The 21,799-nt window shown below is 40.9% G+C and overlaps 1 protein-coding gene across 1 annotated transcript in view; it reads right to left on the bottom strand.

Moving 5' to 3' along the window:
* Nucleotides 1-257: 257 nt before the first annotated feature.
* LOC135978161 (cilia- and flagella-associated protein 47-like) overlaps nucleotides 258-21,799 on the bottom strand; it is a 387,250-nt gene continuing 365,708 nt past the window's right edge. Inside the window, exons 22-23 of the mRNA XM_065579202.1 lie at nucleotides 20,347-20,515; nucleotides 258-1,980 (exon numbers count right to left, since the gene is read on the bottom strand). Of these exons, the coding sequence (XP_065435274.1) occupies nucleotides 1,771-1,980; nucleotides 20,347-20,515 (379 nt within the window). The 3' untranslated portion in view covers nucleotides 258-1,770. The remainder of the gene's footprint in view (nucleotides 1,981-20,346; nucleotides 20,516-21,799) is intronic.

The following is a 21,799-nucleotide window of genomic DNA, read 5'->3' as shown; positions in this document are numbered from 1 at the left end:
ATTTTAGCAGTACTAATTTCTCTTCTTCTACCTCTACATTTGAATTCACAGGGCCAGATTCTAGTCTATGCTTATGTAACTCATGGTATTCAGTGGAGTTACTCTTGATTTTATACTGGTATCCTGTCAGAATCAGGCCCATTGTATTTAAGACCGAGGGATTAAAAAGTAGTAATAACTATTATATAACAGTTTAAAACTTTTTCATAGGAGCATTTCTGTAAAATATGTGGCATAAACAAAACACATGTAGCACATTGGGGTAAAAGAATTTTATTGGTGCTTTTTTTGCACTGACCTACATAAGTCTTTCATAGTTTCACCAGTCCTGAGTAGTGATGGTCATTCCATAGATGTGCCAGTACAACATGTACAATTGCCACATCATTTTGTATTCTGTATCTAAATCACACCATTGAAAACAAGGGAATAGTTACAATTAGCCATCTATTAAGAATAAAAAAGTCTTGATAGTGCATATGAATAAAGAAAGCCCTTGAAGAATCGAGGTCACTTGCCAAATTGTTCCTTTCAAACAAAAATTACATGGACACCATCTCCCACATTACATCCAGATGCAAAGACAATCTACACACTGCAACACCAAACTCTCTCTTTAACTAATCATTCTTGACTATACATGGAAGTACAGCGTGACTGACAGTTCTAGTTTAATAAAGGAAATAAAATCTGAACAGCCATCCTCACTAATTTTTTGTGTAGTTTTGATTTTGGAATTAGTACAGTATATTTTGAATGGATGTGTAGAAAGTTTGCTTAATACTGTGAGGTAAGTTTTATTTCCTGTTTACTGCTCTTCCACTTTTTTCCTCCTCCTTGTTTTTGTGTGTAATAATCTAATCTCGGCTTGTATAATGCAGGGAGATTTAAATTCAGTGAAATACTCCACATTTTCCAAAGCATTAGAATCGGAAAACCATTCAGGCTATGATCATATGCTGTGTGAACCACTTTAACTTTATCAGATTGCTGCAAACTCTGTGTAAGTGCTTTATCTTGAAAGAAATCAGAGGCTGACTTGTTTACTTTTGTGTGGATATAGTGCTGAATGATTGACAGATCACTATGTGCAAAACTGTAGTGTCCCATATTAAAACTTACTAAAACTGAAGTGCTTTAGTAAGCCCAGCATTAGCCCAAAGCCCCCAAACCTTATGTTTTTTCCAAATCTATTTTGCCCAAATTAAAGGAACTCACTGCTATGCTATAAAGCAATTTGTATGAAACATTTATATTTAAAAACCCCCTGGTACAAATTTAAAATCCTTTTGTATTTGAAAAAATATAATATGCATCTATTTTAACATTCATAAAAACCCAAACTTCAGGTAAACTGAAGATAAATTCTTATAATAGAAAAACCCTTAAAACCTAATTCAAGACATATTAATTTTATGAGTAAAGGTAAGAAACTTCAAATCCTACATCTGATTGAGAACGGAACATCTTAAAGCTCCAGAAAAGTGACAGAGTTTTCACTAGAAACTCTCTAATTTTTTACTATAAATGTGCTACCAAACAAAGAATATTGAACTAACCTTGAGGGTTAGGGGCCTTTTTTCACCAGACAGACCTTTCTTCAAGACAGAAAGAAATACATTTAGTTCCCCACTGCCACCATCAAAGCAGGATGGTTTTAAAATATCAAGCCATTATGTATAATTTTAAAATAAGTCCTCCTTGGGTCTTTATAATTGATTTTACAAAAGATTACTTTTCCACAGATGGCAAATTAAGACTAGTATATTTTTATTTTGTTCTTAAGATCAGCGGTGCACCTTTGACAGGGGAGGATACTCCAGTGGTAATTAGCTTTAGATTTTCACGTAAAAAGTTGCGCTGTCGAACTGTGGCTGACCTCATGTAACCACTAGTAGAAACTACTTTTGCTGACGCAGTCAGTGATGTGGTCTGTGGAGGCAGCCCATTGATCTCATATGTCCATTGCATTGATGCTGTCTGAAAACAAAGAGGAGAGATTGGATATAAAGCAGTCATGGCCTAATCTTGAAATATATAATAGCTATTTAACACAATGCTTTTAATTAGAAAGCCATTTGTTGTTCTCCATGTAGGGTCCCTGAAAGTCACAAAACCAGAACTGCACCCACAGAGAAAAAAAATTATTATATAAAACTAGGAAGAGCATTTTATTTTATGAGGACGGTTAGTGCACTTAAAAAAAGACACACAGCCTAGCCCTCTAGGTGATCTACACTTTTCTTTTTATAGTAAATAACAGTCATATATGTTGTTTTGAAAGAGTTATTTCACAGCATGATGTGAATGAAAGGAATGAATGGGTTGCTATGTTTATTTATACGCTAGAATTTATTTGCAAAAAGAAGAACAGGAGTACTTGTGGCACCTTAGAGACTAACAAATTTATTAGAGCATAAGCTTTCGTGGACTACAGCCCACTTCTTCGGATGCATATAGCTACTTCCGAAGAAGTGGGCTGTAGTCCATGAAAGCTTATGCTCTAATAAATTTGTTAGTCTCTAAGGTGCCACAAGTACTCCTGTTCTTCTTTTTGCGGATACAGACTAACACGGCTGCTACTCTGAAACCTAGAATTTATTTGTGGCTCTTGTAATACATGGTATTCTAAGTTTTGGTGACTAGTTGGTTCAAGATAATTAATACAGTGAGTCCTCCTTTTCTAGTTATGTTATGGAAAGTGGAACTATGGACTCATATTGTAAACTCTAGTTTAGGAATCTTAAATGAATTTAACATGACATTCTTTACCTCTTTTATGTATATTTCTATGTATGCAGCAGTGACCCAGCCAGGCATCATCTAGTTGTGTAGTACACCTCTATCTTGATATAACGCTGTCCTTGGGAGCCAAAAAATCTTACTGCGTTACAGGTGAAACCGTGTTATATTGAACTTGCTTTGATCCACCAGAGTGTGCAGCCCCGCCCCCCCAGAGCACTGCTTTACCGCGTTATATCAGCATTCATGTTATATCGAGGTAGAGGTGTATATATTTCTGTGTCCAATCGGCAGTCATCTCCTGTATTGCTTGTATTTATTAAAGCAGAATGGTTCTTGCTGTCATCCCATATATGTATGCTCAAACAGCATTGATCATGTAGTTAATTGCCTCTTATAGGCATTGATCATGTAGTTAGTTAATTCTTATGCGCATGTCAAAGCTTCAGTGCTCTCTTATCTCCTCTACCTATCTGTGATTGTCAACGCAGAATTATGATTGCAGTCATTTCCTGTATGTATGTGTCTGGCTAGGTGGGATCTTGCAGTCATTTCTTCAATATCTGTGCCTAAACTGCCTTAATTTTTAGAGGCATTTCCTCCCTCTGAGTCATTTTAGTACTATCCTTCCTGTCATTACGTGTACGTGTGTGTGTGCACGCGCAGTAAGCATCTTTCAATTATTTCGTCTGCAACTAATTGTCAATTCATTGATCTGAAGGTTTCTGTTGCCTTTTGCCCTTAAACTCAGGCCTGGATTACTACAAAATGTCTTAATTGTGAGGTCTTCCAATGGGGTTGGAATAGCATGAACAGGCTAAAAGAAAGGCCTGGTGCAGAGCCTGGTGTAGATGGTAGTCCCCCAGCCTTGTGCGGATGATAGTCCCTCTTTCTCTCTGCTTTGTGATCTATGGCTGCAGTAACACCTACATAGCTGCTTTGGGGGAAGGGGAAGGGTGGGCGGGCAGTAACCACGGATTGTAACATGTCTCCCTCTCCCCTACACCCCAAAAAAGAGAAAACAAGATGATATAGAATCCTCTCCTCTCTCCCACTTCCAGGGACAAGGGTTTTATTACTAAAGGTAATTAACATTTATATAGTACTTTTATCCATTTACTGTGCTGAACAAGCATTAAATGATCTTCACCACACCATTTAGATGCTATAAATAGGCTTGGAAGGATTAGATATTTATCTGTAAATGTTGATTTCACCCAACAAACACGAACCAATGAAAACAGAAATTTCCATTGATAACAAATGAAATTTACAGAATGGCAAAGTAACAAAAATGCTGCTTGAGAACTTACTTGTCTTTGATTTAAGGATAAAATGGGGGAAGTAATATATTTTATCTTTTATGATCTTTTGATTTAAGAATATTTATTTTATATATTTAGATGTGATGCTGGCAATTTGTGTTTTAAAGTTTTAACTTCTTTTTTTTAATCCGTCTGCGGTCATTAAATAATTGTCTGACACCTCCCATAATTTCCCTCAACTGTAAACATTTAAATCAATCAAAAAATGCTTAAAACTTGTAATTTCATGCAACTGTGAACACTAAAAATAGGGGAGGAAATCTTAAAAATATCAATATCACCCACTGAAAGTATTAAAAAAATAAAAATTGAATTCTGTCAAGATAATTATGAATCGTATTATCCCTCATTTGCAGATGGGAAAACTGAGAATTGGGTGGATTGCATTCCCTAAGGAACTCAGAAGATCAGTGTCAGAATCAGACTTAGAACTCAAGTGTTACTCCCAATTTTATGCTGATTCCACTAGACTATGTTGCTTGTAGGACAGCCTGCTTCATTAGCTGTGTAGCCTATTCAGTCTTCCTACCATGGGCATTGTTGGAGGATTTTTGACAGCTGTATAGTGTCTATGCTCCAGGATTGGGCATGCTTTCTTTCCTTAGATCTGAGTAGGATTCCCCAGCCTCAATTTGACCCAAAATATAAAATAAATAAAACCCTCAGACCAAACATGGATCATCCAATACATATGGGATCAAACATTCCCAGAGTATGCAATGTTAATTTCTATAATTATTTAATGAATATGGCCTGGATAAAGCACTACAAAATAAACTAAAAGGAATATTAGGTCTTCTTCATCTCTCATTTCCACTACAAGCATCCCATGTTTGCAACAATACACATGAAGACAATTAGAGGGATGTGAGAAGTGGGGCACACAAAAAGATATTTATCTGTTTCTAGTTTGTCATCAGTCTTATGGTTTGCTGCTCATAACAGATTTCAAATATCAATAATTTTTAGCTCTAGAGTCAATGCAATAATACTTCTCCATGACATTAACTGCCATCCTGCCACTGCTAAAGTATATATTAGATGTGACTTCCAATTATTTGCTTGTGTTCATATCACAGATAGCTAGTGTGCACAGGTTCCAGGGCATTAGATTGTATGTTTTTTGGGGCAGGAGCTGTCGTGTATAATGTGGTTGTACAGCTCAAGCCAGTTGTGACTTCTAGATGCTACTACAATATAAAATATTTAATGTTAATGCTCCTTTTTGTTAAACTAATCTCCAAAATTAAACAAGAAGCTTAACTGTGAATGTGTTTTATCTATGCTCAAAAACTTGTCACTCTCACCAACAGAAGTTGTTCCAAACAAAGATATTACCTCACCCACCTTGTCTCACTGAGAGAGGAAGCAACCTCTCCTGATGAGTCTTTAATATCAGAACACCTTTCCATTTCTAGGGAATGTTTTTTTTTTAAATGGTTGGCTTTAAAATTAGCACTCTTGACTTTACATGAGGTGTTAAATTAATTACCTATGCTAAACAGAATTACTCTGCAAAAGTCATGATATTTCTGAGATATACAAACACCAAAATAAAACGTAAGATCATTAGATCTTTCATCATGCATGTATAATATTTTTTTAAAAAACCCTCATTACCATTCCACTAAAATCTGAATCAAAAACTAATTTTATATTGAGTGTTGTTATGTATAACAAACCGATTAGTTAATCCTTATCCTAAACCCTATTTAATACTATAGATTGATGGACCTGCCTTCATTTTCTGAGAAGATAAATGCAGTCAAGCCAGCACCAGGTCCAAAGATAACTGTCATTTTTAAACATATATTTTCCTCTGTGGTTAGCTAATTGCCTTATTAACTCCAGCAGAAGGTGAAATGGTTCATCTTTCTTCATTATGTCAGATTAACAATTTAGTTTGAAGAAAATGTAACCTCAGAATCATACTCATTGTGTGCATGATTCATTAAACACTTCAAGGCCAGAGAAAAGATCTGATAGGCTGGAGCAACTAAACTTTACACTGAGGTACAGATTTGTTAAGAAATCATTCCTGCTCATAAAATCCATATGTGATGTAATTTTACAATCTGTAGTATTCCTATATTGTTTTGGGCAGGTTCTATCAGCAATCAGTTTTATTACCCAGCAGTTTTTAAACATAAACTCTATTGTCTTGTGTTTTTTGATATTTGATTACTACATATTCATGTTTATGTTCATTTCTGCTGTATTTGTAATGAAGTATATCATCCATTGTGCTGCCTTTTCACCAGTGCTCTCTACTAATGTGCATTGTTAACGAAATGGCAGTTACATAGCTATAGTAGATTTGAAGTCAATAAAATACCATTGAATCATGTTCCTTCTGAGTTTCCTCCTCTTATTTAAGATGGAAAGAAATTTATGATCTGAAGAGAGATTTGGGATGGATCTACTGTAATGTACTGAGACTAAGTATTCTTTAAAGATTGTTGTAGTCCATCATGAATTAAAAAAATAATGATTTAGGATTAAGAATTATAAGATGACCAAAACCAATTCCTTTCTTAATGGACTGTCATGATGAACTGTCCCTTTAGTTGTAGCTAATTTATAATCTGCAACAATGGTAGTTCACCTGGTGTAAAACTCCTGCCATTAACCAAGGACTGAAATAAATATTTCTTACTGTGAAATGATGTGTTTAAAAGGGAGGCCCCCTTTCTTGGATGCAGAGTTTGCTAAAGGGGCAACTGCTATTATTTCTAAGACTGCAAATTATACAGTACAACTAACAACATCATTTGTTTAATATTGTACATCAAACAACCCACCATTTACTACAGTTTTACTCATTATGAATATTCTGATCATCATGACACCTGCAGATTGGCTCACACTGCCAAATTCAGATCCAAATCTGAATGGATAAACACATTCAAACTCCGGATCCTTGGTCAGATTCATTTCAGTGAGACTTGAGCATGGAATGTTTGGGGAGTGAGGTTCAGACAAAGCATTTTTTTATTAAGTCTCGATTTATCTTACAGCATTAAATGTATTTTTCGTTAGCGAAGGAATGTCTGAAATTTGGTAGGTTCTTCAACCAGGAAAATCTGTAAAGGCATTGATGTGGTGGTGGGGAAGAGACACACTGCTTCTTTGACCTTGAAAGGTTGGCTCTGTATAATCCTACATCCCTTACTTGCACATGTAGTCCCATTGACTCATGTGTAAAAGTTACTGTGTCAGGTCCATATTTCCAAACACAGAAACTTGCACCTTTTCTCATTACTTAGTATTATGATGATCGGTTACAATAGGTACAACTGTATAGAGAATAGAATACTGACATTGAGAGTCACTAATGGAATTCTAAAGAAAGCACATTGATTAGACTGGGGTACTGTATTATAGAAACAAAGGAATGTGTTCCTGAAAAAAAAATAATTGTCTAGTAATGAGAAGGGTATCTTTTTAAAAAGCCTGTGGTCAATGCAATGTTTGTATGGTCTGCTCCATATTATCTTTATTATTTTTGATTACATGGTTTGAAGCACTATGACCTCTTTCTACTTGCAGTTTTCATGGGACACCGTGCATATCCATATGTCAATTTCGACTACAGCACCTATTGAAGTTTGGAACTGTTTACTGGAGTAGCTTAACTCTCTCGATTGGCTAAGTGTTTTTCTGTTATGATACACTAAGCCTTTTGTGGGGGTGGGATGGATGTTGATAGTGGGAACTCTTCAGGTAGCAATGAGGAGAAAGGTCAGCAGGAAAGAAGGAGTGGAGGAGAGATGTATCTTATTTTAAAAACACAAAAAAAACAAAGTATAGAATCACCGCACACAAGCCTAATGTCACTTTGCTCATATATTGCTGCCCTTTTCCCCAATTTTTTTCTTTGACTGTTAAAACTGTAAGTTCGTCATGGCTGAGAACATTTCTTGTGTTCTGTAAGGTTATTAGCAGACTTTGGATTTATTAAATAACAGTCCTATAAGTAGACTTATTCCATACTGTAGATTCATACAGCTACTAAGCTATCAAATAGAGAACAGATTTTTATGAGCTTTGCAAATTTATGATAAGAGTTGAAAGATGGCATGTTTCTAATCAATGAACATTTATAGGACAATAAGTTGCTCCCGCCAAGAACAATGTGATGATGCAGCTTTCCTGTACTTTTCCCACAATTATTTTTAGACCCGTTCATAGAGTAGAAAGTCACTGGGCTTAAGTAAACTCTCACATGTGGGGATCCTGTAGTATAATGTCTACTTTGGATGTTCATGCTGTGCTATGATGTGGGTCAAATGCAGCAAGTCAGAATCCAGCAGTAGATTTCTGAAGATCTGTGACAGCACAAGCCACAAATCTGAGAACAGGAATAAGCTCCAACACACTTAGTACCTTGCAATATGACTCAATATCAGGTGAATTAAAACCTTCCTGTTTTTATTTTGATCTTACCAGGACCAAGGGCAAGTCAACATTTTCACCCAATATTGACATTACTGAAAGGTAAACTTCAAACAAACTGGATAAGTAGGACAAGCAGTTATAGTCTGAAATCAAGGCGGAAAAGTTCAGTTTAGAAATTTTGAAGAATACTAATTACTTAACGGAAAAGATCAGCCAGGCAGCTGAAAGTGCTGCAAAGATGGCCACATTGCAATTTAAGTATTTCTCCTTCCCCTCAGATTCTGTGACAAGCATGAGGAAAAGTGCCAGTTTTAAAAATAGGCAGACAATGGGAATGACAAATTTACAAACCTATTAATGACGCCAATTTTCTTTTTATAAAAAGCTAACATCTGAACTCCATCACCTCCCCACAACAGCACATAACCTGTCACATTCTGATTTTTTAATTTGAGAGTATATATGTGAGGTGGGGATGAGGACTTTTGAGGAGGAGGAGACTCTCATACACACACTGTAATATTTAAAATCTGGCGTTACTAGGAAGTACTGAAATTAGATTAATGAAAATGGATCAGATTCTGATCCTTACTGTGACATGGAGATTACTCTGATACAGGTAGAAACCTCTCAGTGCGGTAGAATTGGCAGAGTGACTCCATTAAAAGTCAGAGGAATTACTCTGGATTTACACCACTGCAACGGAGAGCTGACTTTTGCCCTAAAAACAGAATTAATTGTTACTATATATGTATATATGTCCTTTACTAATGTACAATACTGTGTGTGTATGAATTGCAGTTAAAAACTGTCACAAGCTACTAAACTGTGGTGGAAAATATGTCAGTACATGAAGAAAAGTATCTAAGTGTGGGAATGGGTACCTGCGCATACAAACATCCCAGCTGTGCACAAAGGGAGGAAGAAAGGTTTTGGGATAAGCCACTGATCAAAATAGGCACTGATTTTGTTTTTATACTACTCTAAATTAATATGAATTCTGCTAAATTATGATTACTGACCAATGTGGAAGGAAAAGCACCTAGGTACTGAGAACAATGCATATACATATGTTTTTGAGCAGCTAGCTAACATGAAACAGTGTCATTTTCTCTTTCAAAATGCACGTCTGTGCACACAAGCTTATTATAGCCCCACCTGGTCACCGTGACTTCCACGTTGCATCATCCATTTCCAGCATGGCATGACTAATGGCTTTGATGTGCTATCTTTCACAGGCTAAGCTAGTGATTATGCAGGAATAACAGTACAGAAGCCTGAATTCTTGAGAGCTTGATAACAGTAAATGCAATCTGGTTTACTCTGACATACATTTTATCATCCAAGGTTTATTTAGTTTGGCCTCTATTTTAGAATATCTCTGATGTACTCATCCATGAATTCCAAAACAAGCCTTTGAATCTCTAGCTAAGCTTGGCACAGAGCAGGGCGTGGCTGAGAGAGAAGAGAGCAAAAGGAGTGGTATGCCAGCTTTACACACCCCATGGCTGCCTTAACTTGTGCTAGGCAGCAACTGCCCTCCATGGGCACACTAAGCCCAGGATCTGACTCAGGTTTAAGTCCAAGCCCCGCTTCTGTGCACGCACAAATCAACCCGACTTGTGGCAGCAAGCACTCAGCACCTGGGTTTAAGGACCATGCTAGAAGGGATGGGTCAGAGCCCGAGTTCTGCTGTGAGTTGGGTCCATGCCCTGTGAGTTGGGTCCAGCAATTGCAAACCCAGGTGTACAATGCAGTTTGGTCCCTCAAGCACGAGCTTGGGTCCCACAGACCTGGGTTTACAGTGCAATGTAGACATACCTCACAAAGCCATTCTGGCAGCCAAGGACTGCCAGTGTACAAGGACGCTCCAGCCATGTGCCCACACGAGCTATGATTTCCCTACACTGAGAGCATCTGGTTGGTACGATGCTAAGATGGCTCTGCAGCTGACACAAAGCAGCCCCAGTGTGGCCAGAATCTGGCTCTGAACTGTTTAAACCTAACAAACAGAGGGACTGTCAAATTGTCTGACATTTCTGCTGATGCTCATGTAAAAAACCCAATTCTCTTTGGTAGATTTCCATTAGGGTAGGTCCACCAAGGGTTCTTATAAGAACCATCTTGTTTATAAAAGCTCCTAGATGTATGGAAGATTCACAGTGGAGCAATTATTTAAAATATTCTTTATGGATTATGTCAGTGTATTTCTCATTTCTAGCTGAATTTGCTTAAGAAGTTCTCTTTCAGGGCTACTGAAGCAACCATGATTGGTTTCTTCACTGGGCATTTTGTTATCTCTGTCTTCTTCTTTTTCTCATTCTTTGATCTACAGAACTCTGTAAAAGCCCATATTTTCCATATCAGTTTTACTGATTTTAAAAATTTCCTAGTCACTCTTAAAGCAATCCTCTAATATGAATTGTTTTAATATATTTTACTCCAAACAGCACTTCAGATTAACAATGTGGAAATGAAAGTTAAAGACTTTTTCAGTGCTTCAGCAAAGCAGTTAGTTTCTTGCTACAAGTAAATGAAACAAACAGCCAGTAATTTTCTTTACATTTTTTGCATCCTTTAAGACTAAGGACCAGATTTGCACAAAAAGGCAATGAAGTTTCATTATTTCAATATATTGTTGTTAATACAATGTACATGCTAAACTCTAATAAAGACAAACCTGAATCTCTTACATTAATAACTTGCTCTGGATTGAGTTTCTCAGCAGGGCAGCTAAAACAACAAATTTGCGTGTACAAAGCTTGGCTTTAATGTCTTCAGCAAATGAGAAAAAGATGACTGTAGGATTTCTCTCTCTTCCCTCCAACCTTCCATTTCATTTTGCAATACAATTGTAATGGCCACCATAAAATAAAGCATGAGCTTATACTGTCATCTCTGCGGCTTTACAGCCTAATTATCACAGCTCATTGAAGCGCACAAAAAATAGCAGTCTTGCTAGTAAACTATTTATAGAATTTAATAAAAAAAAGTTAGTGTTAAGAGTCTGACTATACACCCACAAAAACAAGGGAATTTTACAGTGAAGATGCAGTAATCCTCCACTACGGTAGCATCAGAATAGAGGTGATACTAAAAAGAATGAAAGTAGAAGGCATTTCCTCACTGTTTCTAAAAATAGTCCAAAACCACACCTAAAGTCAATATATCAGACTAGAAAAAAAAAATCTATGCAAGAGAGGTTATGTAACTAGGTATAACACAAACTGTATTTCACTACACTCATAGCTATTTCCCCAAAGGGCCTGATTTGTGTGTGCGTGCGGGCACTATGGTCTGTCTAAACTGCACTTGGGAAGTGCCCTGCAGCTAGTAGTGTAGCCATGGTGGGACAGGCTAGCTGCTTGAGTCCATACCCGCAGTCCTGAGAGAAACAGACCTCGAGACACTAGGGTGGCTAGCCTGTGTTACCGTTGCAAAATGGCTACTTTTAGCAAGCTAGCCTGCTCAAAGCTAGCTGGGGTATGTCTACACATGCTGCCGTCGCACCTCCTGATTGCGGTATCAACATACCCCTTGCTGCTTAACCCTGTCCAGAGTACATCTAGGTAACACAGGTATGTACATCTAACACTGCAATTATGGTGGCTGGCCTTTTTCCAGCTGCCTCAGACTCACGGGAATCCAGGCTGTTTAACTGCAGTTTAGACTTCTGGGCTGGGGCTGGAGCCTGGGCTCTAGGACCTTGCTTGCAGCCTAAGCCTGGAAGTCTACACTGCAGTTAAACAGTCCTGCAGCCTGAGCCCTGCAAGCCCGAGGCAGCTGGCAAGTGCCAGCTGCACAGGGCCGGCTCTGGCTTTTTTGCCGCCCCAAGGAAAAAACACCCGGCCGGCCAGAGCAGCAAGGGGGGGAGGGGGGCAAGAGGAAAACAAATCTGCCCCCGGCCGGAGAGGCGAAGGAGGGGGGGGACAACAAACGGGCCGGCTGGAGCAGCAAAGGGGGGGAGGGAAACAAACCTGCCCCCGGCTGGGGAGAGGGGGGGGGGAGAGAGAACAAACCGGCCGGCCGGAGCAGCAAAGGAGGGGGAGACAAACCAGCGGGGGGGGGGGGGGGGCTGGAAACAAACCTGCTGCCCCCAGCCGGAGCGGCGAAGGGGGGGGAAACAAAGTGGCTGGCCAGCTGGAGCGGTGAAGGGGGGGCGGGAAACAAACCTGGCCCCGACCGGAGCGGCGACGAGGGGGGGGGAACAAACTGGCCAGCCTGCCGGAGTGGCGAAGGAAAGAAAAAACAAAAACAAATAAAAAAATACCTGCAGGATGGCGGGAGCGTGGGTGCAGGGGGACTCTCGGCCCTGCAGACCCCAGGCAGCGGAGTGCACACCCCAGCTAGCGGGGGGTGGGGGAGAGAGAGAAGGGGGGCGGCCAGGGCTTCCTTATGCGGGGAGCTTGCCACGCGGCCCCTCCCGCTGCGCCGCCTGCCGGGAGGGCCGCTCGGGTCGGCAGGCAGGGAAGGACGCGGGCTGCCCTGCCGGGCTTGCTACAGGGCGCTCCCCTCCTCCGCCCCCTACAGGGTGGCGGAAGCAGCAAACCAAAAAGAAAAAACCTGCAGGGGCGGCCAAAGCGGTGAAGCGCAAAAAAAGAAAAGATTAGACGGAATGCCGCCCTTTGGAATCTGCCGCCCCAAGCACAAGCTTGCTCGGCTGGTGCCTGGAGCCAGCCCTGCAGCTGCAGGTTTTTAATTGTACTGTAGACATACCCAAACTGGCAAAAACAGCCAGAGGTGAACGCGAGAGCTGCTGCCTTGAGCTTGTTAGGAATTTTTCAACAAAACTTTTTATTTATTTTTTTAAAAATGTGAATGCATCAAAACCAAAACTTTGTTTGCAGGAAAATTTCTCAGGTTCTGTGGGTGTCCTTGAATAGCCAATAATGCAGTGGTTAGGGTGTAGGAGCTGGATTTTATAATGTACTATGAGAATTAATGTATGACTTAATTTCATCCTGTCAGCCACCCCTTTTGAATAGCAGAAAGGAATGACAGACCAGAACAATCCTTATGACTGATTATGGTCATCCTTTTGTTTTAGCAAAAAGAAGAACAGGAGTACTTGTGGCACCTTAGAGACTAACAAATTTATTAGAGCATAAGCTTTCGTGGACTACAGCCCACTTCTTCGGATGCATATAGAATGGAACATATATTGAGGAGATATATATATACACACATACAGAGAGCATAAACTGTTTATGCTCTCTGTATGTGTGTATATATATATCTCCTCAATATATGTTCCATTCTATATGCATCCGAAGAAGTGGGCTGTAGTCCACGAAAGCTTATGCTCTAATAAATTTGTTAGTCTCTAAGGTGCCACAAGTACTCCTGTTCTTCTTTTTGCGGATACAGACTAACAGGGCTGCTACTCTGAAACCTTTTGTTTTAGGATAAGTTATAAAGCTACTATGGTTTCCTATATGTATTACAAATTAGGAAGTAAGAGACAGGATTCTCTATTGTGTCTATGTTAAGTAGATTAGAGGAACATTGAAGGCCTGGGTCTCAATATAAATTGTCTTGGTTATTGATTGTAAAACTTAGACAGGTTTAATTTGCAATGCCCTGTTGCTCAATATAAAATACTACTGTTTGTATTCTCAATCTGTGTGTGTGAATGAGGAATGTATGCATTAGAAAAAGATAAGGTGTGAAGGCCATTGTTATAGCCAGTCAAGGAAGAAACTTGAATAAACTTAAAGGACATCAAAGAATCATCAACCGCATCCATAATGAAGGGCAGATTGATGACCCTGAGGTAAAGGCTGGCACCTCTAAAGACAATTGATTAAATCGGAACAAAGGACAGGATGACCCTCTCGGAGGTGTATTGGAATGTTTACACCAATTAAGAAGTAACCGGTCACGAAGTGACACAGCAATATCCATAGGCTTCATCAGAGAAGAAAACCTATAAGAATAGGGTGCTTTGCCATAGGACTTTGGGTTCGTCTTGCCACACTCCAGGAGCATCGGATCGCGACCGATAGAACCCCGCTCCCCTCTGCGACCAATCTGGCTGGCCACTAGATTGATCCAGACTCTGGACTGGTAACTATAAACAGTCAGTGTGTGTGTGTGTGTGTGTGTGTGTGTGTGTGTGTGTGTGTGTGTGTGTGTGTGTGTGTGTGTGTGTGTGTGTGTGTGTGTGTGTGTAAAAAGCATATGCTAACTGTGGTATTCTCAATAAATTCTGTGTGTATTTACTTTCCTCTATAAAGATCCCGTGTGCTTTGTATGAGCATAACAAGGGCACTCACCAGAGATGCCGGCGCCTCAGCTTCAAGTCTCCTATTTGCCTCATTCAGTCCAGGGACTTGAATCTGGGTTGCCTACATCCCAGATGAGAGCCAAACCCATTGGGCTATAGAGTCAGTTTTCTCTCTCTCTCTCTCTCTCTCTCTCTCTCTCTCTCTGTGTTCCAGTGAATATTTAATTATTTATACACAGTGCAACAGCTCCAACCAAGGAGATTAAGAGAGACACTGACCCCAGAATAGCCAGTTGCCTGGGGGTTAGAGCTGTTTATTACAACCAGGCTGAAGAGGATTTACATAATATCAGAATAACCATAACCCATTAACAACCTCCCTGACTCTGAATGTAGCAGATACATCCAGCTACAATTAATGGCAACTCCAGCAAATATACTTTGTCTATGCTAGTGTTTCATCAATTTGAAGATCATAGTTTGTTTTAAATGACTACATGGCTTGGACCATTTTTGTCTAGGAGTGAAGAGCTCAAGGCCAAGTTCATGTATAAAGGAAATATTTTTTGAGAAATGAAGTGGGACAATGTTGAGGCAGTTACTGCTCAAATTCTTGAAATTCTCTGTGTGTATATTGAGGTAAAAAGTTTGATACTACTTTGTTGAGGTGCAGCTTGATTAATAGTGGGAAATAGGGATCACAAAAATATAGTTTATTTTGGGATTATTTTCAATGGCAAAGGAACTTGTCATGTAGATGATGAACTTGCTCCCGTTGAAGTCAGTGTCAAAGATTTCACTATTATTAATTAATCCCAGATCAAAAAAAGTTAACATGGATCTAAGTCTGAAAGTACATATAAAATAAATAAATAAAAATACAAGGATGTTGTAATTATCCCAAAACCAAGTATTATAAATAGAAGAAATTCCAAGTTAAGGGTACACTTGAAAAAATAAAATATTTTAAGAAGAAGAAAAAAAACAACAACAATAATTCAGGCATGCAAACAACCTTAACGCTGCTCTGTCGTGATGCCATGCAATAACCATGAGCACTAATTCTAAACAAGAAACCCAGAAAAGAATGCTATCATGTAATATTTTGAATTTTGTTAAGATATGGGGTGTCAAACTGAAGTAACTTTCTTTTATTTGAATTTTAAGGGCATATTCCTTGGTGGACCAAAGTAACCTGAGCAAACAGGCCATTTAACCAGGATTCACAACTGCTTTGTCTCATCAGAGCAGTGCAAAGCAGCTGAAATGTACTGGTGAGTCTGGCCCTTAATTTACAATTGACTTATTGGTTTCAAGGGCTGTTTTAGTGAAGAGGGCACTATGTGATGAGAGGGCAGAGAGAGCCCAGAACCTGAGTCCCAACGTCTGAGTTTTAAAGAGACCCTATGAGTTCCGTGCTCAGTTCTCCTGGCAGTGCTACTTCAGTATGCATGAGACGCCTTTCAATTGCCAATGCCCGGACTACCATGCAGCCATGAAACCTTCACAGTGGAATGACAGTCAGGCCAGTTACTCTACCAATGGGGACTCCTGATACGTGTTCAGACTCCCTCATAACACTGGGTCCTTACAACCAATAGAACTGTTGTGGGCAAATTAGCTCAATAGGAAGGATCGCGATTGGTAGACAGGGCTGGCACTTCCATTTAGGCGACCCAGGCGGTCGCCTAGGGAGCCAGGATTTGGGGGGGGCGGCATTTTGCCGCCCTTGGCGGCAATTCAGCAGCGGGGGGTCCTTCCGCGCTCTGGGTCTTCGGCGGCAATTCAACGGCGGGTCCTTCATTCGCTCCGGGACCCGCCGCCGAAGTGCCCCGAAGACCGGGAGCGCGGAAGGACCCCCCCCCCCGCTGAAGAATTGCCGATGACGACCGGGAGCGCGGAAGGAACCCCCACCTAGGGCGCCAAAAACCCTGGCGCCGCTCCTGTTGGTAGAGAATTACCTCTGAAGTCCCCATGGCCCCCATTTAATTTAAACAAGTCTGTCTGTAACTTATATAGTCATAGCAATTACACACAACAATCATTAATAACCTAGCTGAATTACAACCAAATTTCTGCAAATGTATCTGATGTGTAAGATTTCCATTAACTTTAACTAAGGCTACGTTTTAGTCACGGGTATTTTTAGAAAAAGTCATGGACAGGTCACGGGCAGTAAACAAAAAATCACTATATACACCTAACTAAAACTCGGGGGCACCACGGGTGCTGGAGGGGAGGGTTGGCAGGAGCTCCCTACCTGGCTCCACATGTCCCTGCAGCTCCTAGATGACAGAGGGGCCACGGGGCTCCGCATGTTGCTCCCACCACAAGCGCTGGATGCACAGCTCCCATTGGCCAGGAACCGCAGCCAATGGGAGCTGTGGGGGCGGGGCCTGCAGGCGCGGGCAGTGTGCGGAGCCCCCTGGCTCCTCCGCCTAGGAGGAGCTGCAGGGCCATGCCAGTGAGACCTGGGGAGTCCCCCACCCCGAGGTAAGCCTTCCTCACAAGCTCAACCCCCTGCCCCTAGCCCTGAGCTCCCTCCCACGCACCCAAACTGCTGCTGCTGGCCCAGGGGCTGCGGGGCTCGGGCAGCCCCTGAGCCAGCACCAGCGACTGCGGAAGTCACGGAAAGTCACAGTGACTCTGTGACAGACTCGCAACCTTAACTTTAACTATATGGAAAATTTGAGTCTGTTATTTCATAGTTAAGATGGTTTGGGACAAAGAAGAGCCTGAGCCAGATGATAAATTTTGTGAAGGACCCAGTTGTTAATTAATTTTAACTTCATGAACTAATTCACAGATTTACTTGTAAATTCTCAAAAAATTAATTCTGTACTCAGCGTACGTGCTGTAGGTTTGAGAATACACTGTATTTTTCCTATACATCAAAATGATCGAATCCAATCTTCAATTGCAAAATGGAATTCAACCTTCATGACAGAGTTGCTGCCAGCACCTCCATATTTTAACTTCTATATCCTGATGCCTAAAGGCCAAATTAGGCAGGGGTCCATTGTATTAGACGTTGTACAGACATCTCATAAAGGTCAGAGAGCTCATTGATTTCAGTGGTGCAAAACTAGGCCCGAAAATGCTTGAGCCTGTAAGCATTAATAGCCCTCAACACACTCGTTGAGCTCACCACGCTGGGCGGAACTTTAGGTCCTGATCCTGTAACATATCTGTGTGAGCAGACCCCTACACTTGGCTCCACTGAGTTCAAGGGTTACAGTCCACCTGTGTGGGATCATAGTACAAAAGAGTGGGACCTTAATGAGCTATGTAAAGATGTTAGAGGGTTTGCTTTGGTAATTTAGGGGTTGTTAAAATTGTCAGTGGATCACTGTGGAATTTTGTTTAAAGTAGTTATCACTCATATTTTTGAAGTAAAATAAGCTATATTTTAAAGTCTCTTTAATGCACTTTTTAAAAAAAATAGTAATTTTTTTTAAAGAATAATAATAAGTAGCCATTTGTGCATGCCCTCCACAGCCGGTTACAAAGAAGACTGATCATTTAGAGATCACGTATAAAATCAGGGTTCCAAATAAGGAACTTTTGGAAAGGAGACTGGTGGGTTAGGAAGCTAATATTAAGAACCAAATTCATCCCTGGTGCAACTCCATTGCAGTGAAAGAAGTTAAACCAAACATGGATTTGGCCTGGTGCTTTTAAATGCAAAAATGACTACAAATGTGAATTAAGCATTGAGTTCTGACATTTATATTTGAATTTTCTGACCTCTGTCAATTTGTGTCACATAACATTAACATTATTTAAACCTTATTAAATATAAAAGAATCTAGAGAACTAATTCAGTCAAAATTCCTTTCTCTTTACAAAAGAACAAGAGAGAGAAAGCTCACCACTCTGTTTACGTGAAAGGAATGAATGAATCAAACCTCTAATCAGGTAAAAGGAAACTAGGATAACGGATCTAGGACCTTTACATTTTTCTGGAATTCATATTTTTATTCAACATTTTCCAAGTTGTCTCAGAAAGATCAAATTAAGGTGAACTGTAGTACTTATCTTAGCCAGTATATCATATATTTTTATCCAGTAATTTGCCTTTCAGCTTGTTTGGTTTTAAGCATCTTATTTTCTAGCTATAGAACTGTTTAATTAGTTTGTGATTTAGTAGCCTAATTGTGCCAGCATTTGGTAAGGAGTTTCAAAACACCATTCCTGGGAAGTTGAGAAACCTTCAGACGCTTGCTCCTATATATGAATACATAAACTTAGGCCCTTTTTATCCCTTGCTCACACACCCTCTATCTATATAATAAAATACCAAGATTGTCACTTCTGTCTGAGTCATTGTGAAGTAATGGAAACAGCGAGAAGCATGGTTGTGAGCTCTTTTCTGTTTAGAATATCACCAGGTTCAATCATCCAATTTTCAAGTTCTCATCCATTTTCAGTTTTTTACAATTTACATATTACACCTGTATGACAGCACATGCTTTCACCTAGCTAAAAATTAACTTGATCATTTGCTTTCCTTTTGATGTGCTGTTAAATTCCTTTGCTAATGCAGTCTGTCACCTGGGTGAGGTTGGGGTAGATCAGGGATCGGCAACCTTTGGCACCCGGCCCATCAGGGAAATCCACTGGTGGGCCGGGCTGGTTTGCTTACCTGCCACGTCTGCAAGTTTGGCCGATCGCAGCTCCCATTGGCCATGGGAAGCGGTGCGGGCAGAGGGATGTGCTGGTTGCCCTTCCCGCAGCCCCCATTGTCCGGGGACGGTGAACCGCGGCCAGTGGGTGCTGCAATCGGCCGAACCTGCGGACGCGGCAGGTAAACAAACCAGTCCGGCCTGCCAGGGGCTTTCCCTGGCGGGCCGCGGGCCAAAGGTTGCCAATCCCTGGGGTAGATGGATCTAGATGGGAATGTACTTCTAGGAATGTTATTACGAAAAAAACCCTCTATAAAGCTTCCATGAGTTAATTTTCTAGATTTTTGTTTGTCATTTCTCTAACAGTGGTAACTATAGGGTTGCCAGGTGTCTGGTTTTCAGCCGGAACGCCCAGTCGAAAAGGGACTCTGGCGGCTTCGGTTAGCACCATTGACCAGGCCATTAAAAGTCCAGTCGGCAGCACAGCGGGGTAAGGCAGACTCTCTGCCTGCCCTGGTTCTGTGCGGCTCCTGGAAGAGCCCTCACCTCTCCCCTATACCTCAACCCGCTGCCGCAGCCCTAAGCTCCCTCCCACACTCTGAGCCCCTCATTTATGGCCCCACCCCAGAGCCTGCACCCCCAGCCAGAGCCGTCACACCCTGCCCCAGCCTAAAGCCCCCTCCCACACTCCGAACCCTTCAGCTCCAGCCTGGAGCCCCCTTCTGCATCCCACACCCTTCATCCCTGGCTCCACCCCAAAGTCCGCACCCCCAGCCAGAGCTCTCATCTCCTGCTGCACCCCAACATCTTGCCCCAGCCTGGTGAAAGAGAGCAAGGGAGGATGGAATGGGAGGGCAGGGCCTTGGAGAAGGGGCGGGGCAATGGTGTTTGGTTTTCTGCAATCAGAAATTTGGCGACCCTAGTGGTAACTTTAGTAACAGAGTGGACTTGTTTTAAAACTTCTTCACAAAGAAACTTCGTTGGTCCATTAATATAATACAGCAAGCCCACTCACTCTTAGAGGACTCACCTGAATTACTAAAGTTGCTTTATGCTTCTTGCTGTACATACTTGGCTTGAATCCAACGGTTATACGGGTTCCAATAGTGTCAAGTGGAAGAAGTTCCCCAGCTTGAGGCAATACAACAAACTCTGGGTCACTGCCTGGCAGGAAGTATGCAGTGAATGGTTCGGGATACCTAAAAAGAGGGTAAAAGTATATTGTGCCTATTACATATGATCATTATGCAATTCTATTTAAAAATAGCAGGTATCCTGTTGCAGTAGACATGCATGCTACCATGCAGCTGTGAGTCATGATACTTGATAGCTTATGGGATGCATACTGAATAATAATGGGACTGTTGCCCCTTTCATGGAAAAGGAAACACAATTCATCTGTAAAGACAGCTCAACTTAGTAATATGAAAATAACCCATTTTACCAGGTACCAGTAACAATAGGTTACCACGTTGGAGCAAAAGCTGCTTGTTTGACTTAGGTAAAACCCCCACTGATTTCAGTTGAGTTGCATGTATGGTAAGTAGGATTTTAATCAACCCATTTTATCAAAAGCAATGCCCTATGAAGACCACAAGGTAACCTTGTTTAATAAAATTTAGTGTGTAAACTAGGGGTAAGGATCAAGTCTTTCTGTGAAGCAGCTTCCCACCTGTTCAGATGTTGTTAAATAGGGAAGGGATCCTAAGTGCCTTGAAAGGAAGACAGAGAAAAATCGCTCCTTCCTATCTCCTCTTCCCAAATTACGTCCATACTTTTATACACAAACGTTTTATACGTTAAATGCAGCATTTTAAAAACTGGGTTAAATAAACTATGCCTGGATAGAGTGACTCTTGTTCCACTGACACTATGGCGATGGGGCTTTATATGAGAGTTTTTTTTCTATTACAGCTATTGTAGGATTTGCTGTCTAACAAGTTTCAGGATAGTACAGAGTCTCTTGAGGAAATCCTGTCTAATTTTCAACAAGGATAATGGTTGGGCAGTACAAAAGATAAGTAATAGTTTCCCTTTCTCCAATTCCAAATTGCAGACTCCCTCTCACATCTCGTTAGGGACATCTCATCATTAACTTGGTGTTAATGTAGTAGAAATTTGATTCCTTTTTCCCACCCAAAAATTCTCCTTCCTTCCTTTTTGTTATTGATGACAACTCCACTATCCTGCCTGTCATCTAGGCTCATAACCTGGGGGTCATCATCTGCTCCTCATTCTCTTCTTACACCTGTTTGTGTCCAGAACTTGCCGTTTCTTCTTCCACGATGCTTAAAAGATCTGACCCTTCCTCTGTCATGACAGCCACAGCTTTCTTCTCTACCTTGATTACTGCTATCTCCTCCTCCTTCTCCAGATATAGGTTTCGATGACAACCTCATTGCCTCCTCCAGTCCATCCCAAATGTGGCTGCAAACATTTGGTGTCCTTCAGTCTCATGGCATCTTCCACCTTTGCTGGCTCCC

This window comes from Chrysemys picta, chromosome 1, assembly GCF_011386835.1.
Source record: "Chrysemys picta bellii isolate R12L10 chromosome 1, ASM1138683v2, whole genome shotgun sequence".
NCBI lineage: Eukaryota > Metazoa > Chordata > Testudines > Emydidae > Chrysemys > Chrysemys picta.
This window is presented reverse-complemented; position numbering and strand designations above follow the sequence as displayed.